The 18,678-nt window shown below is 37.1% G+C and overlaps 1 protein-coding gene across 6 annotated transcripts in view; it reads left to right on the top strand.

Annotated features, from left to right (window-relative positions):
* Positions 1 to 18,678, top strand: part of LOC126251682 (actin-binding LIM protein 2) — a 359,496-nt gene that overhangs the window by 334,053 nt on the left and 6,765 nt on the right. For 4 of the 6 annotated variants that reach the window (XM_049952267.1, XM_049952266.1, XM_049952265.1 and 1 more), the window contains 3 exons: positions 3,361 to 3,430; positions 6,423 to 6,463; positions 13,057 to 13,251. In XM_049952267.1, coding sequence (XP_049808224.1) covers positions 3,361 to 3,430; positions 6,423 to 6,463; positions 13,057 to 13,251 — 306 coding nt within the window. Of the gene's footprint in view, positions 1 to 3,360; positions 3,431 to 6,422; positions 6,464 to 13,056; positions 13,252 to 18,678 lie in introns of those variants that run through there. The other 2 variants (XM_049952269.1, XM_049952268.1) reach the window with 1 other exon arrangement.

Raw genomic sequence — 18,678 nt, 5'->3', positions numbered from 1 at the left:
ATTTTTGAGTGGTATATTCACTAGTGTTGAGTTTGACTTTCATCTCTTACCTCCTTGGACATATTGTACCCTCTGTTTACTCAATTTATTCCAATTTCCCAGGCATTCAAGAAATTTTTCTGTTTACACAAGAGCTAATCTTGACATAAGCAAATACTGCTGCATCTACTACTCATTGTCCACTCTGATGGATCGATTTAACATACGTAAATATCTTCAGCCACAGACTCACGTAAAGCCCTTTTTCAGAACTGATGCATTTCACTAAATGTATGGAAATACAGATAATTGTAAAATAGTCAGTAAACATTTGTTATATGATCTTGCAACAATGTTGGTCACTGTCAGCTAATATTAATGAAATAACAGAAGTTTTGACATTTGGATTTGGAAGCCAACCACAACTTTAATTCAAAGAACTGTCACTCAAAACTTAAAATTCTTGTACTATTCAGTGGATTTAAATTGTGTATACATTAAGTTATTCATTCTTGATATTCCCAATGCATCAGTTCTTCAAGAATGAATAATTATAACTTAAGCTGTTATTGCTCATGGGTTAAAGTCTTTTTCTTGCTTGTGGGTTGAATAACTCATTCTTTGCCTCATCTGTCAGTCATTTCCTCATCTTTCTTATGAAGAAAAATTTGTGATCCTAAATGGCCAATGTGTCTGACACCTTAGGTAACAATCATTTTATGTCTTAGCAATGTAACAACTTTGTAGACCAATACCTTTGTAAACAGTTGTTAAATGCTATTATTTGTCTGAAAGATCCTTGCACTTCAGATTTAGCAGGTTATGCTGAAAACTCTCCCTTATTGACTGCCTCTTTCTCCTGTATTTTCATCAGTGATCACTGTTATCAGTATTAATCCTATGAAGTGAAGTGCTATCGATAGTTTAAAATCACTAACTGACATATCTCTCAACATTTTCCTTTAATAATTGATACTATTGTCAACATTCAGTCTTTTTTTCTGTTCTGCTTCTACAGAAATAATACAGTTTGGCCCAAGACAATTCAAGGAGCAGAGAAAGAATAACATAGCCTATGCCACTTGGAGGGTTGTGAGAGGGGGATGTTAACTTATTTCTTGCTTAGTACAGACACACAATGGATGCACTCACTTTGTACTAATTAGCAGCTACAGTATGAGTAAGGTGGACAGGTAACAAGGACCTGCGAAAGCGGATTATATTGACATTCAGGTTTAAACACACTTGTTACATTATTTACTTCTCAGCTGACTTGCACAAGCTTGCTGTGGACTGTGTAAGCGTGACTTCAACATCGCTTGTACGGATAATGTCGACTACAACCAACTTTCATGTGTGGAAGTTTATAACCAGATATGAATATAATAGAGGGAAACATTCCACGTGGGAAAAATATATCTAAAAACAAAGATGATGTGACTTACCAAACGAAAGTGCTGGCAGGTCGATACACACACAAACAAACACAAACATACACACGAAATTCTAGCTTTCGCAACCAACGGTTGCTTCGTCAGGAAAGAGGGAAGGAGAGAGAAAGATGAAACGATGTGGGTTTTAAGGGAGAGGGTAAGGAGTCATTCCAATCCCGGGAGCGGAAAGACTTACCTTAGGGGGAAAAAAGGACAGGTACACACATATCCATCCGCACATACACACAATGTTTTGGTAATGGCAGTAAGGATACAAAAACCGTTGCCAGTGAGCTAGCAGTAGTTTTGGACACTGTCAAACATAATATCAGCATACTGAAACATGAATTGTGTATGTGCGGATGGATATGTGTGTGTGTGTGTGCGAGTGTATACCTGTCCTTTTTTCCCCCAAGGTAAGTCTTTCCGCTCCCGGGATTGGAATGACTCCTTACCCTCTCCCTTAAAACCCACATCCTTTCATCTTTCCCTCTCCTTCCCTCTTTCCTGACGAAGCAACCGTTGGTTGCGAAAGCTAGAATTTCGTGTGTATGTTTGTGTTTGTTTGTGTGTGTATCGACCTGCCAGCACTTTCGTTTGGGAAGTTTATAATCAGATTGAAAAGTAAGTGAAGGTGTCCTCAAATTTACACAGATGTTTTGGTAATGGCAGTAAGGATACAAAAACTGTTGCCAGTGAGCTAGCAGTAGTTTTGGATACTGTCAAACATAATATCAGCATACTGAAACATGAATTGTGGAAATAAATTATCGAAGAAGTTTTGCATGATTCTAATTTGGCTAAGATGATGACATGTGGTCGTACTGAGGCAGAAGCAATTGTGAAAAAGGTTTTGGCTTCAAGAGGTGTTCAGAACTCCATTGACATTTTGGAAAATCCAGCTAAAATAAGCTGCAACCAATGCATCCAACTACAAAAACAGAAAGATGTTCCCTTTAGTTGTAAAGTGTTTTGATCCTGAAAAGATAAGAAGAAACAGGCGTGTTGGCTTGTTACATAGGCTGATGAGAAAGCTATTGATGTTCTCTGTCTGTTCAAGTCTTCACACAATTTTCATCATTTAGGCGTAAAGAACGTCATGGCATACTGTGTAGATAATGCAAGTGTGAACTACAGGAAACATAATTCTGTGTTTAAACTGCTTCAAGAAGACAACAGGCAATTGGTGAAACTAAATGTTGAAATCACATATTGCACAAAGCAACAAAACTTGCATGTGATGTGTTAGATGTAGGTACTGAAATGTCCATCTTGAAATATATGGACCTTTCTGTATCACCTATTCCAAGTAAATGTGAAGTAGTTGTGCAGTTGAGATTTGTTTCAATTAAATCTCCCTTAAACCTCCTTCCACATCATGGTTAGATGTCGGTCATACCCCTTAAAATTGTGATCAAATTTTGGTCACCCAATAATACATGGACCCATGGGCCACACAAAATTTTCCTTATATGTGGCCTTTTGAGTACCATGTGTTATAATTATTTTTGTTTATTTGTGTTGTAGATTAATTCTGTGTATAATAAGTAACTTTCATCATAAAATGGTGGACATCCCCACCCTTCTTTCTTTCCCAGTTCGGTAAACCCTGCAGATTTTCCTTCATTGAGTGTGTCTTCTAGTCCCACATTCGTCATTTCATTATCTGGATTAAGCTCATTAGCCTTCGCATGTGTCTTTATCTCCCCAGGCCTTCCCCCTTCACATACCCCATACATATTTCTTATTGTTTATTTTTCATTAATTTGTGTGCTTTTGTTAGTGAATTCAGTATAGGTAGAACATCTGTTAACTTTTGGCAAGACTGTAGAAAAAAAAGTTCACCATTTTATGGGTGAACAGTTGCATTTTTTTATGTAATTAAAAGGAGAGCAGCACCTAAATTGCAACAATAATGTTAATTGATAGAATGTGTCTTTCTTTGCAGGGTGATTTTTCTTTTAGTGGGCTTGGTGAAAAAACACACAGCACAGAATTTAGTAGTGGAAAATCTGATAGTAAGTACCTCCAGCTAAAATAATTGGCTATTACTATTATTATTATTATTATTATTATTATTATTATTATTTTTCCCCCCTTGTGATATTTGTCACGGTGATATTAGAGATTTTTCATTATCAATCACACAGATAATGATGCAGGAGATATGGTGTAATTTTACCTATTAGATAATGAATTTGAAGCTCATCTTTGTTGGAGACAGATATAACATAACATGGTGTGCAAGTGCATGAATTTGAAAACATTTTAATTTGAACTTATATAATACAAGACCACAGCCATTTATTTATTTCTATTCAATCCAGTTTGTGCCTCATGAGAACAACTGCAGTATTTCTGTGATGGTGTTTTGTGATACTCAAGAATTATTTTTTTTGGGGGGGGGGGGGAGACAATGGAGTTTTTTATGTCTGCCAGTGGCTGTTGTGGTTAAATAATAATAATAATAATCTGCAAAATATAGGTGAGTAGTTGTCTATGAAAATCTTGTCCATTATCAGTATCAGAACTGTCCACAAGGAAGGAAGTGGGGAAAAATAAAGTTAACACCAATTGCAATAATAATTAATTTTTAAGCGTAACTGGCTTTGACACTAAAGTTATTTTGATGATACTGTTGTTTCATATTTTGTAGGGACGTAATCATAAGGCATAACTGCTTTCTGGTAGTATTAGCCCATTATTTCATCTGCTCATACAATGCCCTTTTGAAGCCTTTACTATGCTTGGAGTAGTGTAGGTAAACTAATCTGCTGTAATAATAATTTTAAATATCTATTGTACACACTTCTAATTGACTGTAAATACCCACTTGTTTTCCATTACTTTCAGCACTGTTTTCTGAGAGTTTATTTTAATGGTCAAAGTAAAAAATTGCTGCTAGTGCCATATCTTTAAATAATTAGCCTTTCAAGGATTACTTACCTCCATACTGACAAGGTCTACAGTAAAATGTTTTCAGTGATAAACTACACTGGTTGGCAATGAAATTATTTTTAAAGTTAAAAGGTTTTCTGCTGTATTTTTTGGTTCTGATTTAAAGTAAAGTTCTTAAAATGTTCAACTACATTAAATCTTTATACAAATTGAAGGGATGCAACATTTAGCCATTCAGTCAATTATAATAATGCCACTATTGTTCTGTGATATTTTGCAATGTAACCTACTAGAAAAAATCGTTTTAGTTTATAGTCTACAATACAGCTACCTCTGTGATATAGCTGTGCAAAAGTAGACAGTCACTGGACTCAGAAAGTCAGGCCAAGTATAACACCCAAAGCTATAGGGGGAAAACATACTGTTTGATTCTTTGGTAGATACAAAAAAAATAAAGAAACTCCTGCCTCCACTTCAAATAAATTGTGAAATTATCAGTTTATTAAAGCACTACCAAAAGGTGGTGAAACATTAAAGTTGTTGCAAGATGACTTCAGAGGAGATCAGAAGTAAGACAAAAAGAAGGGGTTTCGTCAGCTCTGACATTCAGAAAATAACAAAAAACAATATATTTGAAAATAAAATGAAAGGCATTGAAAGATCAGCTTTGATTTTCTTGAAAGAAGTTTTCAACAAGTTCCTCAGCATCTACAAAGACCCCGATTATGAGAATACAGTAAGAAAAATAATGGATAACTTCAAAGTATTTGGTGCCTTGGTGAGCTTGTAGCTGCACTACCTGGACTTCAATGCAGAAAATGTAAGTACTGTGAGAGAGGAACCGAGAGAAAGGTTTCATCAAGTGAATAAAGAAATGGAGCTGTGGTATCGGGGTCAATGGGATGTCAGCATGGTAGCTGATTATCTTGTATGCTGCACAGGAAGTGTCCTCTGGTAGTGCACCAAAGAAAAAGTTCTAAACATCATTTTGAGGAGGAAAAGAAGAGACATTAATATTTATGCATTTGGATTAGTAGTGAGGGACACAGTACTTCAATATAATGTTAAGCATTACTTAGTTTAGCATGCATTTTTCTTTTCGTGTGTGTGTGTGTGTGTGTGTGTGTGTGTGTGTGTGTGTGTGTGTGTGTGTGTGTTTGGGGGGGGGGGGGGCACATGCGCAAATATTTAAAATGAATTTTCTGTATCTTCATCATTACTTTGTGAAAAAGCCTTATGTTAAGGGACAATACTCTTGGTATTCCTGAAGTTAGGTTATAAAGAAAAATTTGGATCACCTAAAATAGTTTTAAAAGCATATGCAAACTATGAATTTGTAGACTTGTGCTACTGACATTGTAAATGGTTCATAGGATTTGCTGAAAGTGAGTCAGAAAGGTTGCCCACATCTGTGTGTTAAGCTGTGTGTCAGTTATTTATTGTATAAATTATATTATTGAAGAGGAGACTTAATAATCATATAAAATACAGATTAGAATAAATTCACTTAATGTAAACAATTTTCTTTTTATTTATGTATTTTAATCTTACAACAAATTGGTCGTGATTGTAGTAATTTCCAAATGCTGTGCACTGTTGCTTGAAAGGACTATAATAAGATTGCATGTTGTGGGTTACTTGCATAAGGTTTCAAAGTAGTCCCTTTCATTCAAAGCACACCATGGAGAATATATATTTCAAATTATTTAAGTATTTACTTCAATAGTGTAAAGACCTTGACATACAAGAACATCAGTTATGGAGTGTTCTGTGTCCTAACTTTCTGAGATTGCTTAAATCAAATTTATATGGAATGGTGATAAATGGAGAATTTAGGAAAGTTATTGTAGAGTAAGCCCTCTCTTTGTTCTCCTTAGGAGTGGCATTCCTTTTTTTAGTCTGAGTTGCAAATGGGTACACACCAGTAGCTATTTGTAATCATAATTTTGGAGCCTGAGGAAGTAAATATTTACAGTACAAAGATTTTTGTAATTTTGACTTAGTAGTAGACTTGCATCTGTAGCTTCTTGTAATAGATTTGAGGTAACATATGTAAAGTGCATTGCAATAGTAATGGCTGTTGGTTTGACAATTTGCATTTTCTCCTCCCAGTTTCAGCAGGCTCCATTTCTGAGGTGGACAGGCGGGCATTGGTATGTATCATCAGATATGTTGTTGTGGGTCTGTGTATCATTGGTGGCATGGCAAAAGAACCTGTAGTGTAGTGGCTGAGCTCTTGTGTTCTTACCTATGTCCCAAACTTCTGTTTATTTCTGTTTGCCTTTAATGTAAATTTTCTGTGGATTTCTGGTTGGACTTGACCTCTCGCTTCTTCCAGAAGACACCAAACGCATTTTCTTCTAATGTGTGTTACCTGTAATGGGCAAGCCTGTGCATGTAGTGTAGCATTCCTGCAGATTTGATTAAAATTTCTGTATTTTAAGCTGTGTTTCATCAGTTCCTACTATTTAGCACATAAAATGATATCTCCCAGTGATTAAAAATAGATTAACCGAAGAGGATAATTTTAAATATAAATTGTTGGTATTCAGGAGGTAGTTTGACACAGCTAATTGGTCTCCAAAAGATCAGTCCACTTGAACCAAACAGTGCACTGATTTTAGTGGATTTTAAAAGAAAAAGAATTTGGATTGTGATTTGAAAGAGAGAACTTTATAAAAAATTTATGATGGTGAAACGGTGAAGTATATTTGTACACTACTCAAATAGCAGTTCAAATTCTCATATCAAGAGACTGTGCACTGTTGTTTCTATGTATCTCACAAGATCTTTGAACCAATGAAACCCAGCCCATGGGGTGTAAGCAAAGGGAAAAACTGTAAATTCAGATCATCAGATTTGAACAAAGGAGGGGGTAAAAAAGGGAAGATTGCAGTGTGAACGAAGACAAATGAGAAGTAACTGATGTGCTTGAATTTTTAGTGTCGCAGTTTCATATGTTGTTCACAGCATGTGTTGTGTTTGGTCATAATTGGGGTTGTAGATACCTTGTTCTTTCCCATGTTGCTTTTTTTCTGTGTCTAGTCTGAATACAACTGCAACTGTTGGGTCTTAAAGCTCAAAGCTCATTTTTTATTTCCAATTGCATGACTCAGTTTAAACCTGGTAGGCTTAGTTTGATCTTTGTATGTGAACAATATTAAAGCAGTATATTAAAATAATAAATTATTAAATTGTCTGATTGTTTTCCAAAATTATTGTCCCCAGGGAAAATCACATAATTTATAATTTGTGATTAGTACAGTCCCCCCGTCCCCCCTCCCAATGCATTCTATTTTCCGTTTTTGGCATGTTCAAAATTCCCTGAAATTATAGATAAATTTTCCAAATTTATCTGTAGATCGTATGATAATAGTGTGAACTGAGATGTACAAAAACTATCTTTATTTTTATTTTGTGTTCTTGTGCACGAGTTAATGTTTATTAAGTTCTTCCTTCAAAATTGTGCATACTTTTCTATACTGCCTGTTTTGGTCATGGAGTGAATAGATCTGTGAGAGTGCTTGTTTTAACTTCTTATTTGTAACTATGATTATTGTAACGTATTTACCTTCTTCAATGACAAGCTGTTGAAATACCCGCTGTTTCTCTATATACAGCAGGAAAATGACCAGAAATTGAACACTTCCTTTGTGTAAAAATATCTGTAGGAATTAGTTACTATCCTGTGAAATTTCACCTGGTGTATAACATTCTTTCCTCTTCGTTTTTTAACATCAATGTCACCCATGTAAGAATGGTAAGCAATGGTTGAAGGAAATCAGTGACACTTGCTGTAACCATTGCTTCACTCTGTGATTAAAGCAGAATTTACTTGTTCAAAAACAATGGAAAGTCTAGGTTGAAATAGCAATGTGCAAAGGATAGAGTGCTACTCACCTTGCAGAGAAAGCATAATGAAAAAGTACAGGGAGGAAAGTACATGCTATTGCTGACTTTAGAAAATTGGGACTTAACACTGGAATACATGCTTAACCCAGCAGAAAACAACGTTGAAAGTGTGAAAACATGTAATCGCAGTAAGTGTACAGCACCACTGCTCAGGCACAACAAGACACAGGGACTTCATCTTAAAAAGATTCCCATCAATATTCAAATAAATATCAGTTTTCTTAAGTTTTCGAGTCGGCAATGGCATATGCTTTCCTGGTTGAACTGTATGTGTGCCGTGAGAAGTTGTTACAGTAGATCTTTTTCGTTGTGAAGATGGTCCTTGATCGAAACCAGTAGTGAATAAATGTATTGTAGGACAACGCAGTGTGTAGCATGCATTTCTTTATGTATATTAAGGCTGTTGACAGTTGCCTGAAAAATGTTTGTGACAACAAAAAAGACTGTAAAAACCACACACATTCACGCTATCACAACTAGCACACACATGACCTCCGTCTCGGGGTGCTAAGAGCCAGACAGTCGGCTCTAGTGCCCTGAGACACTGGCCATGTGTGTAAAAGTTATGCTAGTGTGAATGTGTGTGTTTTCTCCTGCAGAAGGAGGACTTTGTCCAAAAGCTTTAGTAGTTTTATCAGTTTTTGTGCCTGTCTGAAACAAAAAACAAAAAAAAAAATAGCGTTTTGGTCTTTCACAGAATTAGTTACCAGTTTTCTATTGGAACACTGTAGCGATTATTTCCAAATCCCATACTAGATGTTTCTATCTGTTGCTAGCATAATTAGTCAGATACCTTAAAGAATTAATGTAAATAAATGATGTTGAATTATTATGTTTATTCAAACTTGATATTTATTGATTGTGTATGGTAGAGTTTTACAAGTAGATATGTAAAGATTTCAGATGTTTTCTAAAAATTAGAATGTTTCCAGCTCTTGAGATGTAAAACAATATTTGTAATAAGCTCTGTATTGTTCTATAATTTTGTTCATAAGAAAATACAATTTTGAACTTCGTATCAAGAGAATATTGGAACTTCATTATCAGCAATGTTCTAGTTCAAATAATATAAATATGAGGCAGTAATTTAGCACTGTTTCAGTTATAGATGGAGGCTGATTGCACTGATGTTGAGCAACAGTTGGTACTTTCATTAGTAAGCAAATTGTATCAGTGTATTTGACTTCATAGCTGCTGGCCCAATTTCATCATTCAGTCTGTACATATTAAAAGTGAAGCACCCTAGATGTGAATTTACTAGTTCTTGCTGGATGGTATCCCTTAGTTATTTAGATCTAAATTAAAACGTGCACAATTGCAGAAAATCAGCACAGTTATCTGCCCATCTCTGTAGGTTAGCATAACGTAAATTATGATTCCACCCATGTGCTTAGGGACTTCATCTTAAAAAGATTACCATCAATTCTCAGATAAATATTGATGAGACATTCAATTTCAGTTTTCCTTCCTTCCTCAAACAATAGACTGTGCAGGAATTTTAAATGTAGTTGCGTGTCTTAGTTTCTGAGTAGCAGCATAACAGAGAGATATCTCGGAAAAAAGGCATTCACCAAAATTAAATAAAATTTTTGTTTTTGTAGTACCTTTCTCATTTCATTTTCTTAATCCTGCAGTGACACACATATTGCACAGTTCTTTTTCTTTCCACATAGAACTGTTTTGAACTGTTTTATATTTGTGTCCTGTATCACGCTCTTCATTAATTTCAAAAAGAACACTTCATTTGAAAATAAAGTGACAATAAATTGTCTATTACACATTGATAATAAGTCACAACTCTTCTCCTTCATGTTCCAGAGGCATTGCATGAGGTTCAGGTGAAAATTCTGTATCGATTTAAAAAGAAATAATAAAAAGAAAAAGATAATAAATAGATAATGTCAAAAGTCTTTCCATTTTGGATCTGGTATTCTTTTTTTTTTTTTTTTTTTAATAGATCTTGTGTTTCTTGGGTAAAATGGTGGACCCGTATCTCTTTGAAAGTTATGAAACAATACACAAAATCAGCAGTAGAGGGATCATTGAGTAACAGACAGGCATAATGAAAAGACTGTTCAGTGAGTATATGTGCCACAGGAAGGTAAAGAAAATAAAATGCAAGAGTGAAGAAGGAAGTGTGACCAATTTGAAGGTCTGGGAATAATTATATTGGCAGGAAGAATGTGGGACAGAAGATGCTGTATCAACAATCCATGTGGTCATGTAGCTATCCATGTGATCATGTAACTATATGTTGAGCATGTATGGTTTGGAAGACAACAGTAAAACGTATGAAAGAAGAGAAAGATAAGAAAGGGCACTAAGTAAATACATGAGTTAGAGATTAGCAATGGAGGAAAACAGCACTGGGCTGTGGGACGAAAGAAAAGCCGCTGGGCAAAATCAACAATGGAAAGACCAAGATGGTATAACAACAGTTGTTGTTCCAAATACACAAAATCAGTTGTATATTTAAAACAGTCCAAACATTGTTGAGAAACTTGTTTCAGTTTTTTGTTTTCATCAGCATTTAACATATGTATCACCCACTTAAAGCTCTCTCAAAGGAAAGTCTTCATGTAAAATATACTGTACAGTTTGTGTTAAAAAGCTTAGTGTGACAGCTCATTCTGACCTCAGTAATCACCTATTGGCCAATATCATACTGTACACATTCTCAATTATTTTTATTCGTGGTTGCAATTTTGAGAGTCCTTTTCACATGTACGATCTGCAAGAGAAGTAAGCCAGGCCCATTCCTAATTTGCTAAAATGAAGGAAGAAGATAATCAGGCTCTGACTTTCAAAAACTCTGGATAAATTTGTAGAAACTATGGATAAATTTGTGGTGCTAATAAAATCAGTAGTCAATTGAATGAAACATGTTCAGCACTATTACTTGAAAAAGCATATAAAGAAATCTATTCCATAGATGTTTACTCTTATAAATTATTGCACCACATTTAGCAAAAATACAAAAACAAAATTTCATTGATGTCAAAGCTAATTCTGCACCATTCAGCAAACTTTCCACCTTATCTAGGTTTGCACATTAATGGTTCTGAGGAATGTAGATCATAAGGACATGGATGCCATTGTACTTACATGGTGGAATTTTCCATCATCTCTTAATATGATTAGAGCATTTCAGAATTTCACTAATCTGCAAATATCTGTTTTCTGTCTCAAAGAACATTGTTCAAGCACTGAAAGAGACCATACACGTTTGTAATGCCAGCACTAACACTTCAGTTCATTGTCAGCCAAATGAACCAGAAATGGAACACTTATTTTGTTGGTGTCTACGGAAGCACAAAAAACATAAAAACTTTCTGGAACAATGTGAAACCAATATGCACTGAGGAGCCAAAACATTATGAACCCATGTTTAATAGTGTGTTGGTCCACCTTTGGAACATATTACAGCAGTGATTCTTTGTGGTATGGATTTGAAAAGTCCTTGGTAGGTTTTTAAGAAGTATGAGGCACCAGATGTCTATAAACAGGTCACATAGTTCCTGTAAATGACAAACCAATTATATGTGAGTTCAGAGCTGGAGCCCAGTGGTGTACCAGGTGTTTTCCATTGGGTTCAGATCAGGTGAATTTGGTGGCTAAGATGACATTGAGTTCATTATCAAGCTCCTCGAACCATTGTATATTCTGGCTTTATGACACAGTCAGTTATCCTAATGGAAGATGCCAATGGGGAGAACATCAGGCAGGCACGAAAGGATGCAGGCAGTCCACAATAATGTACCCGTAGTCCATGGCTATCATTGTACCATAGAGTAGTACCACTGGTCCCATGGAATCCCAAGTGAATGCCCCCCCCCCCCCCCCTCTCCCACTGGTGCCGCTTAAATAATGTAATATTGCTCCCACCAGCTGGCATCCGTGGGTGCATGTCTCAAACTGCTGTTTGCCTATCGTGCCATATCGGGTCACAACCATTGACCTTGTGTAACAAGAAGTGTAATTCATATGACCGGGTGACATGTTTCTATAGATTTATGGCACAGTGTTGATGGTCTTAATGCTCACTGCAATTGTAGTTTATATAGCAGGCAAACCTCCAACCTGCACATGCTGTGATGAGATGTGGACTTCTAATTCAGATGCTCATTTCCAGGTGCCCTGCCATAACAATCTGCCCATTGTCAGAGTCCCTTATCTTGGTGGATTTTCCTGTTATCGGCATGTGTCATCACTAAAATGTTTCCCATTTCATCTCTGCTCCACTTATTTACTTTCTAAATGTATCATGTCTCTGCAGTGCCATGAGACTGCATTCTGTCTTATGGTGGGCAGTGGGCATATAAAGTCTTGGCTCATCAGTGTGTAGTCTTATCTTTGATATTGTAGGGCGTTAATGAGGGAACACACAAGCAATAGAATACTATTGGCATGATGATAACTAATGGGTGGAATGGAGGATGAGGTGATTGTGGTGGCGTTACTGACGGTATGTTGTGTTGCACAAAATACCCAGTTTTTCCAATAAAACTTGAGTGGAGACACTGCTTTTGGAATTCATTCAACTGAAAATCTAAATGCAGACACAAATTGTGTATGTCCTGCAGTGTGACCCAGTGCTTCAGTTTCCTGTAGTACTCTCCTTATCTTTTAGTTAATATTTATTACTAAGCAGTAAATGTTTAACTGTAGGAGGATGTGATAGGGTAAAAAGAAAGTTCAAAATTCAACACTAATAGGTTGCATTGTTACTGTAAATAATGTAAACTATAGTCTTGTTCAATAGAAATTATAATTTAATGAGAAATAATTGTTCTGGTGTGTCAGAGACTGAAGAAAACTGTGCAACTTTTTTCAGAATGCTGACCTTCCTGTTTCTACAACCTTCGCTGGGGGTCTTCGATATGCAGCTTCGTACAGTCCACACCTCCGTCGCTCATTACCAAATATGGCTCATCCAATGAGTACAGAGCCAGCCAAAATTTACCCGTATCACTTGCTTCAAATTACAAATTACCGGCTTCCAGCAGATGTAGATAGACTCAACCTAGAGGTATGTGTATTATATTTATAATAAAATAGCCTATTAGATATTTCTTTATTGTCATTGGAGAGGTTATTTTTGTACAGTGTTTAACAAACGAAAGGAAAGGAACTCTGCAATTCAAAATAGTGAGAAAATATTTCTACTCAGAAAGAGGCAGTAAACAATGTTTCTCATATGTTTCAACCATAACAGATTACCATTTTCCCATATTAGCTGTCCTTGTCACAAAATTTTTTTACACATTTTAATTTTTCGTTGAATTATCATGTGAACAATACAGTCTGAACTGCAGTAATGTTGCCACATAGTAGAGACAGTGAAGTGACAGTAATCAGCAGCTAGCCACCAGATTTTTCCAATGCTGTTCAATAGGGCAGGGAAATCCCCGAATGCCCATCAGGGCATCTTTGGGCAGGTGTAGTTAGTATAGGCTACACAACACATAGACCAATTGTACGCATTCTGCTCAAGCATGAGCCACTTGCCGATACCTGCCTGTGGGCACTTGGTCAGGGCTGAATGACTGCACAGGCTATGGCCCAACCACCTGACTTCTGTGCACCAGCAGTTTGGCCACCGCTGCCTGAGGGTGGGCATTTTAAGTGGAGAAATTTGTTATAGACATAAAAAACTTTTGATTGCTGTTTCCAGCACAAGCACAGTTCAGTTTATTACAGTTAAAGTTTCTCCTGTTCTGATTATGTTGTTTGCATGGAAATCTCTCTTCATTCATGTACCTCCAGCATAAGTTTCCTGATGAAGAAGTATTGCCCATTTTAGAGAATTCAGACACAAAATCAGAAATTGATTATTTTGATAATGGCAGTGATTAAGTGGCAGAAATAGTAATTTTGTGAATGAAGAGGACGTGATACAGAAGGGCGTGTTGCTGTAAGTGAAGCAGCCCATGTACTTATTGCCGTTCAGTGGATTGGCAGTTGTGTTATTGCTTTTTGATTTCCTAAACAATTTTACTGTAACTACAGACGCTGGAAAAAATAATTACATTTTTTATTTGCCCACAGTGAAATTTTAGAGATGTTAATCTAGTGAATGATGTGCGATTGCACATTTTGTGGATTACATTGTGGAATAAAAGACTGCTGAGAACTTATCAGATCTCTCGTGTTAACAACTGGCTGACACCAGTTGAACTGTTAACCAGATGTCCGTCATTTAGTAAATGGTGGTGTAACTTAGTAGCTCCTCAATTAAAAATGTTGCCTGTGTTCATTTCGTTGCTGTATCAGGCAATTTGTGACATGCTAATTACAAAAAGATTTACACAATTCACAGAATTAAACTCAAAATGTTCATTAAAAATTTCTAGAGCATCATGTAACAGTACTGACACCACAAAATCTGCGACATCACTGACTCTCCCATGGCTACTGCCACTGGCACTTAGGTAAAGTTACAATCACAGAATTCATGTTATGTACTAGATCATTACAAATTACATTAAAATTTTACAATTCTGGATTGGTAAATAGTAAATGCACATGCATTTTTGTATGAACTATTGTGTGTGATAATTAACAGAATTTCATAGGCTAACTTGCGTAAACATAACACTGTACTTGCCTGAACAAGGTTATACATAAAAATATTAATTACTTAAACATTATGTAAAAGTAGATACTCCTAGCATGTTTTTGTGGTAATTTTGGTACTTATTTGATATATTTGTTACTTCTATTACCAGTATATGAAATATCAGAAAGTGTGCTTTTTACATTACATGGCAACTTTGAAGATCTCTACAGTATAGTGTGCAGGCAAATATATTGGGGGGTGGGGGTGGGGGGTGGGGGGGGGGCGAAGACAATGAGTAGCTTGGTTGATAAAATCCCAAGCTGTCTTGTTTCATATGAAGAGCATTGGTACAAAACAGCAAAATTATGTGGGTACTGCAGTTTGTGACAGAACTGCATCGATCTGTTTTTAATGTATTGTCCCATTCTGCTACATTACACAATATTGCACGATGGCCACTTCTAAGGGACAGATTCATCAGTATTGCAACAAGTATGGAGTTGAGATTGCTTTATTATTATTATTTACCTGTCATACAGCACTTCTGTGATTGTGATCCAGGTGCTGGTCGAGGGTAGTAGTAGCTGGTAACATCTGCTGAAATAGTGGAATGCTGAGGCAGCCCCATAGTGGTTATGGTATCAGTCTCGTACCTGACACAAGTCAGAAGTCAGCTGCACCGCGGAGCGAGGGTTATGGCTGGGCTGACAATTATTGTCCGTGGTACAAAGTAGCTAGTGAGAAGTGCACAGGCCGTCCGAGTCAAACCCGAGAGCATCGGAGACTGGCTGGGATCTCAGCCAACGGCAGGCACCGTGTTGTTTCACCTCAGAAGATCCAGTTTGAGGGCTGGAACCAGCGTGACTGGCCAACAGCTCAGAGATAGGCAGTTTCACCTATTGGTGTCACTGCTCATTGAGTCAGTAGCAGCTTAGGTGCAGCAGAGGCTATGTTAAGTTCAGAAACACAGTCCCTGTTATTGTTGCTGGAAGCTGAAAAGTTGGTCTCAAGATGTCACTTTGAGTCCCATTCACAGTATGTCTGAAAGAATCTGCATAAATATTCAGTCAGTCCTAGATAAGATTTCAAAGTCCAGTCCTAGATAAGATTTCAAAGTGGTGCAGAAATTGGAAACTTGCTTTAAATGTTCGTAATGTAATTGTGCACCTCACAAAATGAAAAAATGTAGTATCCTATGATTATAATATCAATGAGTCACTGTTGGAATACGCCAACTCATACAAATAATTGGGTGTAACACTTTGTAGGGGTATGAACTGGAGTGATGACGTAAGCTCAGTCATGGGTAAAACAGGTGATAGAATTTGGTTTATTGATAGAATGCTGGGGAAGTGCAATCATTCTACAAAGGAGATTGCTTACAAATCACTTGTGCGACTGGCCTTAGTATGTTCAAATGTGTGGAACTCACTGAGGATATTGAATGTGTACAGAGAAGGGCAGCATGAGTGGTCGGGCACAGGTTTGTTTTATCCATGGGAGAGTGTCACAGAGATACTGAAGTAACTGAACTGGCAGATTATTGAAGACAGATGTAAACTATCCTGAGAAAAAGTCTACTAAGAAAGTTTCAAGAACCTACATTAAAAGATGACTGTAGAAATACACTACAACCTCTTTATGTATCACTCACATAGGGATCGCGAGAATAAGATCAGAATAATTACAACATGCACAGAGGCATTCACTTTCATTCTTCCCTTGCTCTACACATGAATGGAATGGCTAGAAACACCATGTTACAATGGAACCTACCTTCTGCCATGCACTTCACAGTGGCTTGCGTAATATAGATGTAAATGTAAATGTAGGTATCCTGCTGTTCTGTAAATCCAATCTTGTTCCCCTTAAGTGCTTTTGCTCATAGTGTGGTTATAGCTACTACTGAGTCACACACTAGTGTCACCCCCTGACAATATTTGTGTATTATAAGAATTGCAGAAAGCTCCGTGGGCACCCACCAGTGTTCCTGCGAGGAATAGTTCCATTTCAATTGTCCCCCAGGGTAGTTTGTACCACCGTGGAGGGGCATACTGTAATCCACTCACTTTGGTATTGGTGTAGCTCTTCTGCTGTCATTAATGCGTGAGTCTTGTTACCCAGTGTGACTAACAGAATTTATTTTATTTTGATGTGTACAAATTAACCTAAAGTCCCCCATTTTACTGAATATGGGAGTATTGCATAGAATTCTTATTTGCCTTTAGTGCCAACTACTCTGGTTGCCCAGTCGTGTTATTTTTGCTGGGCTATCTCATGATCTTACTGCATATGCAAGGTATGACAGAGTACATGGATGTAGAGTGCTTCCTTTGTCATGCCACCTTCCTTTCTATTACTGTTGCCTTTTTCATGGCCAGTAATGTGAAGTCTCAAGTGTACCCTGATAGGTTCAAATACACTCCATGTGCATGACTTTTGTATGAGTAGGGAGTTGTAACTTCATATTTACAAGTGAAGTCGTCTTAACCATTTTGAACAGACCTCGATAATAAGCATTAATTTTTTTTTTTTACTTTCCCCTTTTGGGTGTAAAGGATTGTCAACATCACCCATTGCCCTACACAGTATATAAGCAATTTGGTATTTCATTGTCCTATTTGCTCCTACTGTTATAGGGCCTTCGTGTTAACTCTCTGCACTTGGTGCACTGTCTGTAAAGTTTTTGTAAAATTCTGTACTGATGCACGTTTATTCTGCACTCTGGGTTTAACTCTCTCGATTGGTGATGGCATTTTCAGTCCATACGTTACCTAGTACGAGAATAGCCCCACCTACTCTCGTGAATTTTTGAACTGTGTGCAGCATCTACATAAGGTGCAGCATGTACATGAGGTAACAGTGCATCACAGTTACAATGGTGACCATTGACATAGTGACTCAACACTTTCTCCATTATCTTGTTAACCTGTTCTGTTTTGCCATTTGTTTGGAGTTGTAACACACTTAGTCTTAATTTATAAATTTGTAACAAATGACAAAGGTGTGTTTTCAGTTCTGACACAAAGTTATTACCATGGTCTATACAAAAAGACTCGGGACGTCTGAAGATTAATAACCAATTACTAAACTTGTCTTGCAAACGGCCTTGCCACAGTGGTAACACCGGTTCCCGTCAGCACTTGGATGGGTGACCATCTGGTCTACCAAGCGCTGTTGGCAAGCGGGGTGCACTCAGCCCTTCTGAGGCAAACTGAGGAGCTACTTGATTGAGAAGTAGCAGCTCCGGTCTTGTAAACTGACATATGGCCGTGAGAGCAGTGTGCTGACGTGTCCCTCCATATCCACATCTAGTGATGCCTGTGAGCTGAGGATGGCACGGCAGCCAGTTGGTACCATTGGGCCTTCCAAGGCCTGTTTGGAGAGAGTTTAGTTTTTTTAACTTTGCCTTGCCCCACTGTGTTGGCTTATTGATTTGGGAAAGTACCATTTCTGCAAAACTATCTATTATTGTTCACACACAATAATTTCTTGCCAGCATCTACCTGAAAGGATTTAAGATGGCCAAACCAATCATCTCAGATGATTTGGTGACCTCCAGTAACCTCTGCAGTGGAATAAGGTGATCACCTAATTTGGCATGCTGTGCACATGGTACACAGTTCTTTACATACTGAACTACACCTTGCTTATGTGTTCATCACCAATATTTTTCAGCTAAATGTTGCTCTGTTGTTCTACAGTGGCAGTGTGCTGCTAATACATGATCATGAGTGTGTTTCCACATTTCATTTCGCGACTTAGCAGGTACCAGAATACGGGGTCTGAGTTTTGTTTGTCTGCATAAAACTCTGTTATGTGTGATGAATTGTGCTTGCATTGCAAATAGCTTCCACTCTTCATCAGCTGCTTGCACTTTCTATTAATCTGAAGAGG

The sequence above is a fragment of the Schistocerca nitens genome, chromosome 4 (assembly GCF_023898315.1).
Source record: "Schistocerca nitens isolate TAMUIC-IGC-003100 chromosome 4, iqSchNite1.1, whole genome shotgun sequence".
Classification (NCBI taxonomy): Eukaryota; Metazoa; Arthropoda; class Insecta; order Orthoptera; family Acrididae; genus Schistocerca; species Schistocerca nitens.
Note: the sequence above shows the minus strand (reverse complement) of the source record. Positions and strands in the feature narration are given on the sequence as shown.